This window comes from Rhinoraja longicauda, unplaced genomic scaffold (assembly GCF_053455715.1).
Source record: "Rhinoraja longicauda isolate Sanriku21f unplaced genomic scaffold, sRhiLon1.1 Scf000140, whole genome shotgun sequence".
Classification (NCBI taxonomy): domain Eukaryota; kingdom Metazoa; phylum Chordata; class Chondrichthyes; order Rajiformes; family Arhynchobatidae; genus Rhinoraja; species Rhinoraja longicauda.
The window spans coordinates 59,325-78,115 of record NW_027601358.1 but is presented as its reverse complement, the minus strand read 5'-3'; the positions used below and the strand labels follow the sequence as shown (position 1 = coordinate 78,115).

General features: G+C 51.5%; 1 protein-coding gene across 1 annotated transcript in view; it reads left to right on the top strand.

Annotated features, from left to right (window-relative positions):
* The window catches only part of LOC144590116 (ribonuclease T2-like), a 77,550-nt gene extending 77,286 nt beyond the window's left edge, over positions 1–264 (top strand). The window contains exon 7 of the mRNA XM_078394974.1: positions 133–264. Within this exon, the coding sequence (XP_078251100.1) occupies positions 133–264 (132 nt within the window). The remainder of the gene's footprint in view (positions 1–132) is intronic.
* The last annotated feature ends 18,527 nt before the right edge of the window (positions 265–18,791 follow it).

Genomic DNA, 18,791 nt, shown 5'->3' with positions numbered 1-18,791 from the left:
CCGAATGGCCTACTCCTGCACCTATTATCTACTGTCTAATATAGATGGGGCATATTGGTCAGCATGGGCAGGTTGTGCCTATGGGCCTGTTTCTGTGCTGTGTGATTCCATTACTATAAATGTGCCCTGCAGTCCACTACATTCTCCAGGGATACGCTTTGTCCCAGCCACCTGGACCTGATCCAAGCCTCCTTTTTCCTGACCTTTTCAGGACGTTTCTGCAACTTCAATTACCTTTTGTGCTTTCCTTTGCCGATACTGTAGTGGGATGTTGAACCTGAAATGTTACATCTGTTTCTTTCCCCATAAACGTTACCTGACTTGCTGAGGTTATTTATTGTTTTCTATTTTATTTAGATTTCCAGCCAATCCGTCATCCAGTAATACGTGCTGATGTAATGTGCTCGGAGCACTTCCCTCTCCGCGTTTCATTAGTTTGTCATCGTCTTTTCTGTCTGAAGGATCATAGCTGGTCAGTCCACTCCTGGTAACCTCCACTTTCCTTTGTTCACAGGAAGCCGAAGCATGCTTCAGAAATCTACGATCTGTGAAGAGATGTGTAAGTATCAGGTCCTGATGAAAAAGCTCACAACCAGCCCATAATCCATGTTCCCCTTGATATCCAGAAATCTAGTAATCTCTGTTGTGAATGCCCTCAGTGGCTGAGCTCCCACACCCCTGTGTGATGAAATCTACAGAATCGCCACCTATGAGGATGGGGATTTTTTTCTTATGTCAGTGCTCAACAGCCTGTCCCAACTTGCAATCCCAACAACCCCCTACTTCTACACTTCTCAACTAGAGGAACCAACATTGCAATAAATCCCCTCCCAATGCCTATAATGGATATGCAAATTATCACGAGGTTATTACTCATTATTTTCCACTCGAGAGGACAGGCCCATTCTGCTTAATCTCTCCTCAGGACAAAATCACTCTGGTCCAAATGTACCACAACAAGTTCACCCTGAGCTGCAACCCCTTAAAATTACAACAGATTTAGACAATAGACAATAGGTGCAGGAGTAGGCCATTCGGCCCTTTGAGCCAGCACTGCCATTCAATGTGATCATGGCTGATCATTCACAATCAGTACCCCGTTCCTGCCTTCTCCTCATACCCCCTGACTCCGCTATCTTGAAAGCAGCCAGAGAATTGTCCTCCACTGCCTTCCGAGGCAGAGAATTCCACAGATTTACAACTCTCTGAATGAAAAAGTATTTCCTCATATCCGTTCTAAATGGCTTACCCCTTATTCTTAAACTGTGGCCCCTGGTTCTGGACTCCCCCAACATTGGGAACATGTTTTCTGCCTCTAATGTGTCTAATCCCTTAATAATATATGTTTCAATAAGACCGCCTCTCATCCTAAATTCCAGCGTATACAGGCCTAGTCGCTCCAGTCTTTCAACATACGACAGTCCCACCGTTTTGGGAATTTACCTAGTGAATCCATGCTGCACGCCCTCAATAGCAAGAATGTCCTTCCTCAAATTTGGAGACCAAAATTCCACACAGTACTCCAGGTGTGGTCTCACTAGGGCCCTGTACAACTGCAGAAGGACCTCTTTGCTCCATACTCAACTCCTCTTGTCATAAAGGCCAACATGCCATTAGCTTTCTTCACTGCCTGCTGTACCTGCATGCTAACTTTAAGTGACTGATGACCAAGGACACCCAGATCTCTTTGTACTTCTCCATTTCCTAACTTGACACCATTCAGACAATAATCTGCCTTCCTGTTCTTTCCACCAAAGTGGATAACCTCACATTTATCCAACTTAAACTGCATCTGCCATGCATCTGCCCACTTACACAACCTGTCCAAAACACCCTGCATCCTCATAGCATCTTCCTCACAGTTCACACTGCCACCCAGCTTTGTATCATCTGCAAATTTGCTAATGGTACTTTTAATCCCTTCATCCAAGTCATTAATGTACTTCGCAAGAATGGCGTTGGAGAGAGAACTGAGGGCGACAGGAGGAGAGTCATACCGTGCGGAAACAGGCCCTTCGGCCCAACTTGCCCACACCAACCAACATGTCCCATCTACACTGGCCCCACCTGCCTATGTTTGGCCCATATCTCTCTAAACCTGTCCTATCCATGCACCTGTCCAAATGTTTCTTAAACATTGTGATACTACCTGCTTCTACTACCTCCGGCAGCTCATTCACAATTTTCAACTCACCCTCTGGACTTTGTTCAACCATTCGCTGATCAAAAAACCTTTGTCTGTGTCCACCCGTGACTCATAGGCTTTGTCCTGCCCCTCCTCTCATCCAACTTCCTTCCCACCCCACCCACCCCCAAAATCAGTCCAAAGAAGTGTCCCAACCTGAAACCTTAATGTCTTTCGAAGTTGCAACAGGCAGGAATGAAAAAGAGGACCCAGTTGATATGTATTTGGACTCAGAGGCCTTTAATAAAGTGGAGTATAGGAGGTTATTAAACAAAATTTACATGCTCGGCCATGAGGATAATATACGAGCCAGGACTTGGTCAACTGAGAGAAGATGGAGTGGGATAAAATGGGTCATTTTTTGGACTGGGTGGCTGTGACCAGGAATGATGCTGGATTAATGCTGGGCCCAGCTGCTCACAATTGATATCCCTGAATTGTATTAGAAGATCAGGTTGGATATGTCCAAGCAAAACACAAACTGCTGGAGGAACTCAGCATCAGTGGAGGCAGAGGGATGGTGCCTGTTTGGGGTCAGGATCCTGCACCAGCTCACTGCATGATATATCCAAGGTAGCTGACGATACCAAGCCAGGATTATGCAGAGACATCGGGCAGAACATGGCGGATGGAAAATAATGTGGAGAAAGGTGGAGAATTTTAAATGGTGGGAAATTGAACGGTGTTGGTGTTGGGAGAGGTCCAAGTATGGGGTTCTTGCACACCAACCACTGAAAGTTCACATGTAGGGTAGTGAGCTATTTGTTGTGTGTTGAGCTTTATTTTAAGAGGATTGCTCCAATTATATGGAGCACTGGTGAGACAGCACCTGAAATATGTACAGATCCGCTGTACCTGCCTGAGGAAAGATTACCCTCAATGGAGGGTGAGCCGCATTGCTTTACCAGGTTGAATGGTGGGTTGGGATGGGGTCTGGCTGCTCCTCTGTAGAGAGAACGAACAAACTTGGTCTAAACTCTAGTTCCAAGAATGAGAGGTGATCTCATTGAAACACAAATTTTTACTGGATTTGATATGAATTTGATGTTTCCATTGCCTACAGTCTGAAATACAATTATCCCCCACTCTCAGCCGCCGGTCCATGCTGCTACCAATCTTTAACCCCCTCTGGCCCAGTTTCACACAGCCTTGAGGGTAGGACTTCATCAAACCCCTGAAAGCCCTCTCAGAGATTGAATAGATGGAGGATGGCAGGAGAGAGGGAGAGCAGAAGATACGGGGGGGGGGGGGGGGGGAGGGATTGACAACAGCAGAGATGTTTCAGGCGAGGAACTCCAGTGATCTGGGATGTGCTGCCTGAATGGAGCTCAGTAGATTCACAGCTTGGGTAAAGGGAACTGGAGAAAGTCTGGACTGTGGGGAGGAATGGGGAGTGAGACTCAGCAAGGAGCTCCACCATCAAGCTGGAACAAGCTGATGGGCTGAGTGGACTCCTGTCATTCACCGATTCTCAAATCCAATCTGGAATTCCAGAGGGGGAGGGGATGTGGGACTTGTTCCCACCCTGTGCCTGGCTCTCCCTCTCCACGGTTCAGTAGTTGATAATCTCTCCTTATTTCTGCTCCTGATGTCCTAACTTAGATCCGTCCGTACCTGGTAACCTTATCTTTCCGCTCTCTGTTCACAGCAAATAATCTGGGGAAACGTAAATGGAAACAAAGTGAGTATCAAGTCCTGAGTATAAAAGCGAACACTCGATCAGAGAAGGTGTCTTCAACTAAGCGCTAGTGGGGAGAAGTGATGTTGGTGACAGGACAATGGGTGGAACAGGAAGTGAGTGAGAGAAGTGAAACAGAGAACTGGAAGGCAGAGTGAGATGAGAGGGGTACAGGGGAGAGATAGTTTGGGGGAGAGTGTGAGGGAGGGCAGATAGGTAGACCGGGAGGAAGGAGAGGGAAATAGAGAAGAGAAGAAAGAGTGGCAAAGAGAAATGCAAGGGTTATGGCCACATCATGCAACACAGAACCCTCAGTCCATTGTGTCCATGCTGACCATTAGGTATCCAACTCCAACCACTTGGTCCGCACCCTACTCAGTCTTGGTAATTCAGGAGCTCATGCAAATGTTTCTTCAACACTGAAAATTTCTGCCTCCACCATCCCTTCAAGGAGATCATTCCAGATTCCAATCACCCTCTGAATGGATAAAGGTCTTCCTCGGATCCTCCTTAGACCAACACCCTCTGTCCCTAGACACATGTACCATTGGGGAAACATTTCTACAATCTATCTCTTACAGCATGGATACAGCTGCTTCGGCCTAACCTGTCCACACCGACCAAAATGCCTCATATAAGCAAGTTCCATTTGCCTGTGTTTGGCCCATATCCCTCAATGTCTTTCATATCCATGTGCCTGTTCAAGAGTCTTTTAAATGCTGTTATAGTTCCTGCAAGAATGATCTCCACTGGCACCTAATTCCATGACCCAACATCCTCTGATTGAAAAAAGTGGTCTTCAGGTTCCTATTACATCTTGCCCCTTTCTCCTTAAATCTAGGACCTCTGACTTTGATTGTCTATCCTGGATAAAGACTCTATTCACTCTCCTCATGATTTTAAACACCAAAACACATCACTCTCTCTAACTCAGGCCATCAAGCATGAAAACCTCTGGTAAATTATTTCCTAGATTATTTAGTCCTGTCGACTGTGCTTCCCTCCACAGATGCTGCCTAACCTGCTCACTTCCCCTAGCAGCATGGTTTTCCCATCTATTCTTGGGCAGGGACAGACCTGGAGTGACAGAGCCCCAGAGGACGAATGGGTGGATGGGGCGGTGGTCGTCAGTGAATGGGGGGGAGGGGGGGGGGGAGAGGTAGTAGGGTTTGGGTTGACAAGGACAAGGCTGCCAGTGGTTGGGGTGATAGTCTGAGTTAATGGGGGGTTTGCACAGTGAGTGAGTGAGGGGTGACCCTTCACCGACTGTTGGTCACCCTCACTCCAGCTCCTTTCCCAGAAAGGTTTTCACCACTTTCTTTTGCCCGCAGATTATTACTGAAGCACTATTGTATCTCAACTAACCGTACAGAGCTCACAGCCAATCAACTGCACAGCACGCTACGATTCTGCAAATGCTCAGCGGGACAGGGGATGGAAAGGGATGGAAGAACAGAGACTGCCAGAGACACTCTGGTGGATGGATAAACAGGAAAAAGAGGCAGGTTGAAAGAGGGAAAGAGAGAAAGTTGGAGGTGTTCATGTGTTAGTCCTGTCGAGCTGCTAAATTCTCACTGCAGTTATCACCTGAAGGTAATATTCTTTATTGGAGACTCAGCTGTGACCTGTGCTCACATCACACATCGTCACTACATGGACATGCACCTTTCAATGTTCTCAAAATTATTATGGGGAGAGACCTAGAGGAAACATATGTACAAGCAAAGGAAGGACACCACACAAACAGGCAAAGAAGTGGTGTTATAGACAGATTGAAACTCCAGGGGTTCAGCAAATGCGAGCTATGCTTTGCTTTGTGGCTTTTAAGCAATAAAAAATCATTTCAAAACTTGTCTTGTATTGGTTATGTATGTCTGGACCTCTCCTGGTGCCATGGATGGAGACAGGAGGGGGTGCAGGTGAATGTGTGACCCACAACTGATGCAAGAGGAAGGACTTGGATTCCTGGGGCAGGGCAGCCAAACTGAATGGTCAGGCTCAGAGCTGGATTGGCAGAGTGAAGGGAAACCCACAATGATTCAGGACCGCTGGGTGCCTTCAGTAAATGAGTCTGCAAAGCAGATGAAACAGGCTGGAAGAAAGAAAACCAAGTAGAGGGTACAGTGGAGCAGCAGTTAGTGCTGCTGTCTGCCAGCTCTAATCCGTGTGCAGTTTATATGCTCTTCCTGTGTCCGTGGGTTCCCCTGGCACTCCTCCCACATCCCCTGCCCCACGGGGTGATCGGTCACTCTGGTAGCCCATCCTGGGCCACAGGTAAACTTTGTGGGCCAATACGATTGCACAGACTGGAAGGACTGAAAGGGCTTTCCTCATAAAGAAATCCAGAAATGTGTAAAGGTTTTGAAGGGGTTAATTGTTTGTAGTTCAGTGTGTGTGGTTGGGGTGAGGTGGGTCAAAACGGCTTTTTGGCACATTGGCTTTCATCAGTCAGAGTATTGAGTATAAAAGTTGGGAGGTCATGATTTGAGGCAGCATTGAGAGGGTTGTGTCCTGTTCTGGGCACCATGACATAGGAAAGATGTTGTCAAGATGGAAAGGGTGCACAGAAGGGGTGCACAGAAGATTTATGAGGATGTTGCCAGGACTCGAGGGCCTGAGCTACAGGGAGAAGTTGAGCAGACTGGGACTCTATTCCTTGCAGCGCAGGAGGATGAGGGGTGATCGTACAGACGTGTACAAAATCATGAGAAGAAACGATAGGGTAGTCGCACAAAGTCTCTTGCCCAGAGTAGGGGAATCACAAACCAGAGAACATAAGTTTAAGGAGAGGGGAAAAGATTTAATAGGAAACTGAGCAGTAACGTTTTCACAGAGTGTATGGAATGGTGGATGAATGGAACGAGCTGCCGGAGTTGAGGCAGGTACTAGATTCAGGATTCAAGATTCAAGATTCAATTTATTGTCACATGTACAGTGAAATTTGAGTTACCATACAGCCATCTATCTATATACAAAAACTCTTGTTTGTTTGTTTATTTGTGACTGAACTTCAGCCAAAACTGTACTAGATAGCACAACATTTTTAGGCCCACCTATCAGACTGATTAGACCAAGCGGACCAACTGGGCCCAAACTCCTCCCGCATTCGCGCAGCGCCCGATCCCCTCTTCCCCCCCTCTCTCCTCTCCCCCCACCTCTCCTCTCCCCCTCTCTTCTGCCCCCCTCTACTCCCCCCCTCCTCTCCCCCCTCTCCTCTCCCCTCTCTCTCTCCCGCCCTCTCTCCTCTCCCCTCTCCTCTCCCCCTCTTCTCCCCCCTCTCCTATCCCCCTCTCCTCTCCCCCCTCTCTCCCACCCTCTCCTCTCCCCCTCTCCTCTCTCCTCCCTCTCTCCCACCCTCTCTCCTCTCCCCCTCTCTCTCCCCCTCTCCTCTACCCTCTCTCTCCCACCCTCTCTCCTCTCCCACCCTCTCTCTACCCTCCCTCTCCTCCCCCCCTCTTCTCCCCCTCTCCTCTATCCCCCCCTGATCTCCCCCTCCTCTCCTTGACCCCCTCTCCTCCCTCGCCCCCTCCCCTCCCTCGCCCCCCGCTTCTCCCTCGCCCCTCTCATCCCTCGCCCCCTCTCCTCCCTCACCCCACTCTCCTCCCTCACCCCAATCTCCTCCCTTGCCCCCTCTCCTCCCTCGCCCCCCTCTCCTCCCTCCACCCTCTCCTCCCTCCCCCCTCTCCTCCCTCCCCCCTCTCCCCCTCTCCCCCCCTCTCCTTTCCTCCCTCCCCCCTCCTCCCTAGGAGATAGATTTAAACTTTAAAATGTGAATAACTTAAAAAAATATAACACCTATTTCGATGAAACGTCTTCCAATAAGACCACCGGACGATGGTAAGGTGGGCTTAAAATTGTCGTGCTAACGTGTACCGTTTTGGCTGTAGTCCCGGAACAAACAAACAAGAGTTTTTGTATAAAGATTTTATTTGCTGCTGAGCTGTTAAAGATAACCCCCACTTAAAAGCTCCCCAAAACCTCCCCTACATTAACTGAAATTGAGTTAAGGTTGTTTTAAAGAACCCCAGTCACACACTCCTTCCCCCCTCCACCAACTTTATCCCCCCTCCCCTCACCTGATCAATACCTATCTCTTTTTAATATCATGCCAAGAGATAGGACTTAAAGGGAATGTTTTCGACGGCGCGGGTTGTATTGCATAGAGCGCAGGAGGATGACAGCTGGTGTACAAAATCAGGAGAGAAATAGATAAGTTAGATGGGCAGAGTATTTTTTTTGTGTATTTTTTTGAGTAATGGTATCAAGAACAAGGGAGCAGTTGGTAATTGTGCAAAAAGACAAATGATTACGAACCGTACGGACAATGTTTGTACACAGAGGGTGGTCGGTATATTGGGCGGACTGTCCGAGTGGTTAGTTCAGGTCGGGACTATAACCACATTGGCAAAGAACATTTGGGCAGGTACATGGATAAGAACGGTTCAGAAGGATATGTGTCGCCCACACTGCTCCCTTAGTACTGCCCCTCCCACAGTGCGGCGCTCCCTTAGTACTGCCCCTCCCACAGTACAGCTCAACATTAATCTCCCATCCGCTATGTCCCCAAGCTGGCTACCACCCAAGTCTTTCTCACCCAAGATGGTACCTCACATTCCCCTTACTCCAAGTTGGCAGCGTCCCAATCCCTAATTCCCCTAAGATGGCTTCCATCCAGTCCCAATAGTCCCCAAAGCTGACACCCTGACATCCCTTACCCCCATAAACTGGCTACCTCCCATTCCCTTTTTACCCAACCTGGCTACATTCCATTCCCCCAACTCCCACTAGCTGGCTACCTCCCATCCCTTACTCGCCCAATCTGGCTAACTCCCATTCCTTTTTTTTCCCAACCTGGCTGCCTCCCATTCCGCTTACACCCCGAAGCTGGCTGTTTCCCATCCCTTACTCCCCCAAGCTGTCTTCTTCTCATTCCCAATACACCCCCAACATCCCATCACCCTTACTCGCCCAAGCTGGCATCCTCTCACCCCTCCCCCCCTCCCTCAATCTGTCCACGTCCCAAACGTTACACCCCAAGCTGGCTGCCTCCCATCTATTACTCGCCTAAGTTGGTGACCTCACATTCCGCTTCCTCCCCTAAACTGTCTACCACCCAACCCATTCATCCCAAGCCGGTAGCTCCCATTTCCCTAACTCCCCCAAGCTGGCAACCTCCCATACGTCACTTCTCCCATACGTCACTCCCTACCTCCACCACTTACTAACCTAAGCTGTTTTCCTCCCTTTCCACTCAATATCCCAAGCTGTCTATATCCCATCCCTTACTCCCATGAGCGGCCTGCCGACCATCCCTTACTCCCCCAAGCTGACCACCTCCCATCCCTTACTCCCCCAATCTGGCCACGTCCAATCCCTTACTCCCGCTAGGTTGCTACCACCCATCCCTTACCCCCCCCCCCCCCTAAACTGGCTACCTCTAATCCCCTACTCCCCCAAACTGGTTAACTCCCATTCACCGGACTCCCACAAGCGGGGTTCCTCCTATCCCTTACTCCCACAAGCGGGCTTCCTCCCATCCCTAACTTCTCCAAGCGGTCTTCCTCCCATTCCCAATACTCCCACAAATTCCCAATCCACTTACTCTCCCAAGCAGGCATCCTCACATCCCTTACCCCTCTAAGCTGGCAACCTCCATTCGTTATTCCCCAAGCTGGCTACCACCCAACCCTTTCTCCCCCAAGCTGGCAGTCTCCCAATCCCTAATTCGCCTAAGCTGGCTTCATTTCAGCCACAGTACTCTCCCAACCTGGCATGCTCACATCCCTTACCCCCGTAAGCTGGCTACCTCCCATTCCCTTGTTTCCCAACCTGACAACCTCCAATTCACGGCGCTCCCCGAAGCTGGCTTCCTCCCGTTGGGCTCATTCCCACACCCCCCATTCTCTCCTCCCCCAACCCTAATCTTACTCTCCCCACACTCCCCCTTTCCCCACGACCTCCCCCTTTCCTAGTACCCCTATTCCCCCACCACCAAGCCCCCTCCGGACGACCCCTGTTGTCCCCCTCCCCAGTCCCCATTCTCAGACCCCGCCACCATTCTCTCTCCCCCAGACACACTCTTACTCTCCCCCACCCCCCCTTTCCCCAGCACACCCCTTTCCCCTACTCTCTCTTGCCCCCAGCACCAACAGGTCCGGAGGGGGGGGGGGGGGAGCACATCAGTGAAAGGTCCGGGGGGGAGGGGGGGGGAGGGGCGGGGTGCTGGTGCAGGACTCCCAAAAAGTAAATCTGCAGCTCGAATCGGTGATAAAGAAAGCAAACTCAATGCTCGTATTTATTTCGAGGGCTTGTACACAAAAACAGCGAAGTAATGTTCAGGATCTATAAGGCGCTGGTAAGGTGGCAGATAGAATATATTGAGCAATTTTGGGCACCATGTCTGAGCTGTCTCCAAATGCCAAATTCGCCTAAGCTGGCTTACTTCCAGTCCCAAAACTTCCTCCAGCTGGCATCCTCACATTCCCGTACTCCCCAATCTGGCTACCTCCCATTTCCTTGTTTCCTAACCTGGCGACTCCCATCCGCGAACTCCCGAAGCTGGCTTCCCCCCATCCCTTACTTCCCCAAGCCGGATTCCACCCATTCACCTTCAACCCTCAACATCCCATTCCCCTTACTCTCCCCAGCTGGCTTCCTCCCATCCCAAGCTCTCCCAAGCTGGCTAAGTCCTAACCATTACTCCCCCATGCATGCTACCTCCATTCTCCATACTCCCACAAGCTGGCTATCTCCCATTCTCCATACTCCCACAAGCTGCCTATCTCCCATTCCCCATACTCCCACAGCTGGCTATCTCCCATTCCCCATACTCCCACAAGCTGGCTATCTCCCATTCTCCATACTCCCACAAGCTGGCTATCTCCCATTCTCCATACTCCCACAAGCTGGCTATCTCCCATTCTCCATACTCCCACAAGCTGGCTATCTCCCATTCTCGTTACTCCCACAAGCTGGCTATCTCCCATTCTCGTTACTCCCACAAGCTGGCTACCTACCAAGGGCATTGGTGAGACCACACCTGGAGTATTGTGTACAGTTTTGGTCTCCTAATCTGAGGAAAGACATTCTTGCCATAGAGGGAGTACAGAGGTTCACCAGATTGATTCCTGGATGGCAGGACTTTCATATGAAGAAAGACTGGATAGACTCGGCTTGTACTCGCTGGAATTTAGAAGATTGAGGGGGATCTTATAGAAACTTACAAAATTCTTAAGGGGTTGGACAGGCTAGATGCAGGAAGATTGTTCCCCATGTTGGGGAAGTCCAGAACAAGAGGTCACAGTTTAAGTATAAGGGGGAAGTCTTTTAGGACCGAGATGGGAAAGTTTTTTTTCACACACAGAGTGGTGAATCTGTGGAATTCTCTGCCACAGAAGGTAGTTGAGGCCAGTTCATTGGCTATATTTAAGAGGGGGTTAGATGTGGCCCTTGTGGCTAAAGGGATCAGGGGGTATGGAGAGAAGGCAGGTACGGGATATTGAGTTGGATGATCAGCCATGATCATATTGAATGGCGGTGCAGGCTCGAAGGGCCGAATGGCCTACTCCTGCACCTATTTTCTATGTTTCTATGTTTCTAACCCTTACTACCCCAAGCGGGATTCTTCCCATCCCCTAACGCCATTATGCGGGCTCACTCCCATTCCACTTACTCCCCGAATCTGGCTTCCTCCCATTCCCAATACTCTCCCAAGCTGGATTCCTAACATTCCCCTTAATCCAGCAAGCTGTCCAGTTCCCATCCCTTACACACACTAGCCGGCCATGACCCATCCCTTACCCCCCTAAGCTGGCTAACCCACATCCCCTAACTCCCCCAGGATGGCTACCTCCCATTTCATTTTTTCCCCAACATGGCTACCTCCAATTCTCCGAACTCCCCCAAGCTGGCTTCCTCCCATTTGTTACTCCCCCAAGCTGGGCTACCTCCAACCGCTTACTCCCCAAAGCGGACTACCTCCCATCCCTTACTCTCCCAAGCTGGCTACCTGCCGTCCCTTACTCCCCAAAGCTGGCTTTCTCCCATCCACGAACTCCCCCAGATGGTTATCTCCCATTCCTCATAATCCTCCAAGCTGGCTACCTCTCAACCCGTAATTCTCCCAAAGCTAGCTTCGTCCCATTCCTAATACACCCCCAACCTGGCTGCCTCCCATTCTTCTTCCTCTTACTCCACCCAACCTTTTCACCCGCAAGCTGGTACCTCCCATTCCCCTTACTCCAAGCTGGCTGCGTTCCAATCCCTAATTCCCCTAACCTGGCTTCCTTCCAGTCCCAATACTTCCCCAAGCTGACATCCTCACATCCCTTACCCCAGTAAGCTGGCTGCCTCCCATCTGTTACTTCCCCAAGCTGGCTACCTCCCATTCCCTTTATTTCCCAACCTGGCTACATTCCATTCCCTGAACTCCCCCAAGCTGGATAACTCCTATCCCTTACTTGCCGAATCTGGCTTCCTCCAATTCCTTTTTATCCCAAACTGGCTGCCTCCCATTCCGTTTACACCCCGAAGCTGGCTGCTTCCCATCCCTTACTCCCCCAAGCTGTCGTCCTCCCATTCCAAATACACCCCCAGCTTCCCACCACCCTTACTCCCCCTAGCTGGCATCCTCACACCCCTTAACCCCCTTAAGCTGGCTACCTCCCATCTGTTACTCCCCCAAGACGGCTACCTCACATTCCCCTTATTCCCCCAAGCTGTCTACCACCCAACCCATTCATCCCCAAGCCGGTAGCTCCCATGATCCAAACTCCCACAAGCTGGCAACCTCCCATACGTCACTCCCCCAAGCTGGCTACCTCCACCCCTTACTCCCCAAAGCTTGCCTCCTCCCTTTCATTGCAATATCCCAAGCTGTCTATAATCTCATCCCTTACTCCCACTAGCGGGCTACCTGCCATCCCTTACTCCCCCAAGCTAGCTTCCTCCCATCGCATACTGCCCCAAACTGTCGACTTTCGCTTCACATCCTTCTAATCTGGCTAACTCCCATTCCCCGAACTTGCCCTATGCCCCAATCTGGCTATGTCCAATCCCTATTCCTGCTAGCTGGTTACCACCCATCTTTTACCCCCCCCCCCCCTCCCGAGGCTGGCTACCTCTCCACAAAGATGACTACCTCCCATTCCCTTTTTTCCAACTTGGCTACCTCCCATTCACCGGACTCCCACCAGCTGGCTTCCTCCCATCCCTTACTCCCCCAAGCCGGCCACTTCCCATCCCTAATTCCTTTAAGCGGTCTTCTTCCCATTCCTAATACTCCCCCAACTTCCCAACCCACTTACTCCCTCCCCCAAGCTGACATCCTCAGATCCCTTACCCCTCTAAGCTGGTAACCTCCCATCCATTATTCCCCCACTCAAGCTGGCTTCCTCCCACCGCATACTGCCCCAAACTGACGACTTTCGCTCCACATCCTTCCAACATGGCTAACTCCCATTCCCCTAACTTCCCCAAGCTGACTACCTCCCACTCCTTCCTCCCCCAAACTGGCTATCTCCCGTTCTCTTTTTTCGTGCAAGGCTACCTCCCATTCACCGGTCTCCCATAAGCTGGCTTCCTCCCATCCCTTACTCCCACAAGCTGGCCACTTCCCATCCCTATCTTCTCGGCATCCACGCGGCCCGAGCCTAAGGCGAGTCGCAGCCGCTCCCGCTCCCGAAGATGGCGGCGCTGCCCTAGCAGCTGCGGCTTACCTGCAGTCCATTTGTCTTTGTGTTTTTGTTGTCTTAATTGTAGTTGTGATGTGGTGTTTTTGTGTTTTTGTACTATGTGTGTATGTGGGGGGGGGGGGGGAGGGGGGGAACTGTAACATTGTAAATATGTGTCCCTTCCGAACGGAGACCCGACCTTTGTGTTCTGGGCCGTGTCTCCGTTCCTGCTGCGGCCTACCATCGGCCCAACTCCTGGAGCTGGCGGCCTCCACGGCTCTGGTTCGCAGAGCCCGCGGATCGGACTTACCACCACCGGAGCCGGCCGTCTTCGGAGGCTGCGGGAGCGGCTGCGACTCGCCTTAGGCTCGGGCTGCGTGGATGCCGACATCGGGAGCTCCGGCAGCGGCAGCGTGTTCGCCCGCCCCGGATCGCGGGGCTTGGGTCGGCCCGCCGCGGATATTTCACCGTCCGGCGCGGCCTGAAATAGGCCACGGAATTTTCTCTGCTCGGCGGGGGCTTCAATGTCGGGAGCCCCGACCGCCCCGACTTGCAGCGGGGCTTGGGTCGGCCCGTTGCGGACATTTCACCGTCCGGCGCAGCCTGGAACATGGCAACGACAACAGCCTGACCGCAGGAGAAGACGGCAGGGGAAGAGAAAAAGACATTCTGGCCTTCCATCACAGTGAGGAGGGGACTGGAGGAGACTCACTGTGATGGATGTTTCTTTTTGGGGGGTTTTGTGTTGGTTGGGGTTGTGTAATTTGCTTATTTTATTGCTCTTATTGTTGGACTGTGGGTGACGAAATTTCGTCCAAAAAACTTGTTTTTTGGATGACAAATAAAGATATCTTGAATCTTGAATCTTGAATCCAAGCGGAATTCCTGCCATTCCCAATACTCCCCCAACTCCCCAAACCACTTACCCTCCAAGCTGGCATCCTCATAACCCTTACCCCTCTAAGCTGGTTACCTCCCATTCTCTTGTTTACCAAGCTGACAACCTCCCATTCCCTGAACTCCCCGAAGCTGGCTTCCTCCCAGCCCTTACTTACCCAAGCCTGATTCCACCCATTCCCTGTGTCCCCCAAGCTGATTACCTCCCAACACTTACTCTCCGAAGTTGGTGACCTCCCATCACTTACTCCCCCAAGCGGGCTTCTTCCCATTTCCCTCAATATCGCAAGTTGGCTATATCCCATCCCTTACTCCTACTAGCTGGCTATCTGTCATCCCTTACTCCCCCAAGCTGTCTTTCTCCCATCCCCTATCTCCCCCAAGATGGCTACCTCCCAACCCGGAATTCCCCCAAATCTGGCTTCCTCCCAATACTCCCCCAATATGGCTGACTACCATTCCACTTACTCCCCCAAGCTGGCTGGCCACAAACTGGCGACATTCGCTCCACTTATCCTTCCAACCTGGCTGCCACCCATTCATTCCCCTTACTATACCCCAAGATGAATACCTCCAATCCCTTACCCCCCAACCTGGCTACGTTGAATTTCCTACTCCCCCAAGCTGGCTACCTCCCATTCCCTTTTTTCCCAACCTGGCTTCCTCCCATTCCCTTTTTTCCCAACCTGGCTTCCTCCCATCCCTTACTCCCCCAAGCTGGCCACTTCCCATCCCTTACTCCCCCAAGCTGGCCACTTCCCATCTCTTACTCCCCCAAGCTGTTTTCCTCCCATTCCCAATACACACACAACTTCCCACCCCACTTACTCCCCCCAAGCTGACATCCTCACATCCCTTACCCCCCTCCCCCAAGCTAGCCGACCTCCCAGCCATTAATCGCCCAAGCTGGCTACAACCAACCCCTTTCTCCCCCAAGCTGGAACCTCCCTTTCCCCTTACTCCCCCAAGATGGCTGTCTCCCAAAGCCTAATTCGCCTAAGCTGGCTTCCTTCCAGTCCCAATACTCCCCCAAGCTTACATCCTCATATCCTTTCCCCCCCGTAAGCTGGCTACATCCCATCCCTTGCATCCCCAAGCTGGCAACCTCCCATTCCCTTGTCTCCCAACCTGGTGACATCCCATTCCACGTACTCCCCGAAGCTGGCTTCCTCCCATCCTTTACTTCGCAAGCCGGATTCCACCCATTCCCCATACTCCTCCATCGGACTACCTCCCAAGCAATACTCTCCCATCACACTTCGCAACCTGGCTTCCCTCCATACCCCACCCCCCCCGGCTGGCAACACCCCATTCATTCCCCTTACTCTCCCCAGCTGGCTTACTCCCATCCCCTACTGCCCCAAGCTGGCTACGTCCTAACCATTACTCCCCCGTGCATGCTATCTCCCATTCCCCTTACTCCCACAAGCTGGCTACCTGCCAACCGTTACTACCCCAAGCGGGCTTCCTCCCATCCCTTACTACAACTAGGTGGTTACCACCCATCCCTTCCCTAAGCAGGCCAACCTACATCCCATAACTCCGCCAAGCTGGTTACCTCCCATCGCTTACTCTCCCAAGTTGGCTACCTACCTTTCCCATGTTTCCCAACCTGGTGACCTCACATTGACCCAACTCCCACCCCTTACTTCCCCAAGCCGGATTCCACCCATTCCCCGTACTCCCTCAAGCTGGTGACCTCCCATCCCTTACTCAACCAAGCTGGTGACCTCCCATCCCTTACTCAACCAAGCTGGTGACCTCCCATCCCTTACTCCCCCAAACTGGCTTCCTCCCATCACACTTGGCAACCTGGCTTCCCTCCATACCCCTTCCTCCCCCATCTGGCACATCCCATTCCCCTTAGTCTACCAAGCAGGATTTCTCCTATCCATTACTGCACCAAGCTGCCTTAGTCCTAACCATTACTCCTCCATGCTAGTTAGCTCCCATTCCCCATTACTCCCACAATCTGGCTACCTCCCCTTCCTCCCACAAGCTGTCTACCTCCCAACACTTACTCCGGCAAGTGGACGTGCACCATCCCCCTAACCTACTCATGCTGGCTAACTCCCATTTCCCTTACTCCCCCAAGCTGGCTAACTCCCATTCCCCTTACTCCCCCAAGCTGGCTTCCTCCCATTCCCCTTACTCCCCCAAGCTGGCTTCATCCCATTCCCCTTACTCCCCCAAGCTGGCTTCATCCCATTCCCCTTACTCCCCCAAGCTGGCTAACTTCCATTCCCCTTACTCCCCCAAGCTGGCTTCATCCCATTCCCAATACTCCCCCAAGCTGGCTAACTCCCATTCCCCTTACTCCCCCAAGCTGGCTAACTCCCATTTACCTTACTCCCCCAAGCTGGCTTCATCCCATTCCCAATAATCACCCAAGCTGGCTTCATCCCATTCCCAATACTCACCCAAGCTGGCTTCATCCCATTCCCAATACTCACCCAAGCTGTATTCCTGCCATTCCCCTTAATCCAGCAAGCTGTCCAACTCCCATCCCTTACTCCCACTAGCTGGCTACCACCCATCCCTTACCCCCTAAGCTGGCTAACCCACATCCCCTAACTCCCTCAGGTGGCGACCTCCAATTCCCTTTTTCCCCCAACATGGCTACCACCAATTCCCCGAACTCCCCCAAACTTGCTTCCTCCCATTTGTTACTCCCCCAAGCAGGCTACCTCCCATTTGTTACTCCCCCAAGCAGGCTACCTCCCATCCCTTACTCTCCCAAGCTGGCTACCACCTATCCTTTACTCTCCCAAGCTGGGCTACCTGCCATCCCTTATTCCCCGAAGCTGTCTTTCTCCTATCCCCTAACTCCCCCAAGACGGTTACTTCCCATTCCCCATAATCCTCCAAGCTGACTACTTACCAACCCATAATTCACCCAATGCTGGCTTCCACCCTTTCCCAATACACACCCAAGCCGGCTACCTCCCATTCTTCTTCCTCTTACTCCACCGAAGTTGGCTACCTCCCATCCTCTACTACCCCAAGCTGGCTACCACCCATTCCCTTTATTTCCGAAACAGGCTACATTTCATTCCCCGAACTCCCCCAAGCTGGATACCTCCCATCGCTTAGTCCCCCAATCTGGCTACCTCCCATTCCTTTTTTCCCCAACCTGGCTGTCTCCGATTCCGCTTACACCTCAAAGCTGGCTACTTCCCATCCCTTACTCCCACAAACTCTCTTCCTCCCATTCCCAATACACCCCAACTTCCCACCACCCTTACTCCCCCAAGCTGGCATCCACACACCCTTTACCCCCCCCCCCCACCACCTCCCAACCGTTACTCCCCCAAGCTGGCTATAAACTGCCTACCTCACAATCCCCTTCCTCCCCCAAGATGTCTACCACCCAACCCATTCATCCCCAAGCTGGTTCCTCCCATTCCCCTAACTCCCCCAAGCTGGCAACGTCCCATAGGTCACTCACCCATGCTGGCTACCTCCATCTTTTACTCCCCCAAGCTGTCTTCCTCCCACCGCATACTGCCCAAAACTGTCGACATTTGCTTCACATTGTACAGGGCATTGGTGAGGCCGAATCTGGAGTATGGTGTGCAGTTCTGGTCGCCAAATTATAGGAAGGATGTCGACAAAATGGAGAGGGTACAGAGGAGATTTACTAGAATGTTGCCTGGGTTTCAGCACTTAGGCTACAGAGAGAGGTTGAATAGGTTGGGTCTTTATTCTTTGGAGCGTAGAAGGTTGAGGGGGGACTTGATAGAGGTTTTTAAAATTTTGAGAGGGACGGACAGAGTTGACGTGGGTAGGCTTTTCCCTTTGAGAGTGGGGAAGATTCCAACAAGGGGACATAGCTTCAGAATTGAGGGACAAAGGTTTAGGGGTAACATGAGGGGGAACTTCTTTACTCAGAGGGTTGTGGCTGTATGGAATGGGCTTCCGGTGGAAGTGGTGGAGGCTGGCTCGATTTTATTATTTAAGAGTAAATTGGATAGGTATATGGATAGGAGGGGATTGGAGGGTTATGGTCTGAGTGCAGGTAGATGAGACTAGGTCAGGAAGAATGGTCGGCGTGGACTGGCAGGGCCGGACAGGCCTGTTTCCATGCTGTAGTTGTTATATGTTATATGTTTTATATCCTTCCAACCTGGCTAACTTCCATTCTCCTAATTCTATGAAGATGGCTACCTCCCATCCCTTACTCCCCCAATCTGGCTACCACCAATCCCTTACTCCCACTAGCTGGCTACCTGCCATCCCTTACTCCCCCAAGCAGTCTTTCGCCCATCCCCAAACTTCCCCAAGTCAGCTACATCCAATTCCCCATAAACCCCGCAGCTGGCTACTTGTGATTCCCCCAAATCTGGCTTCTTCCCATTCC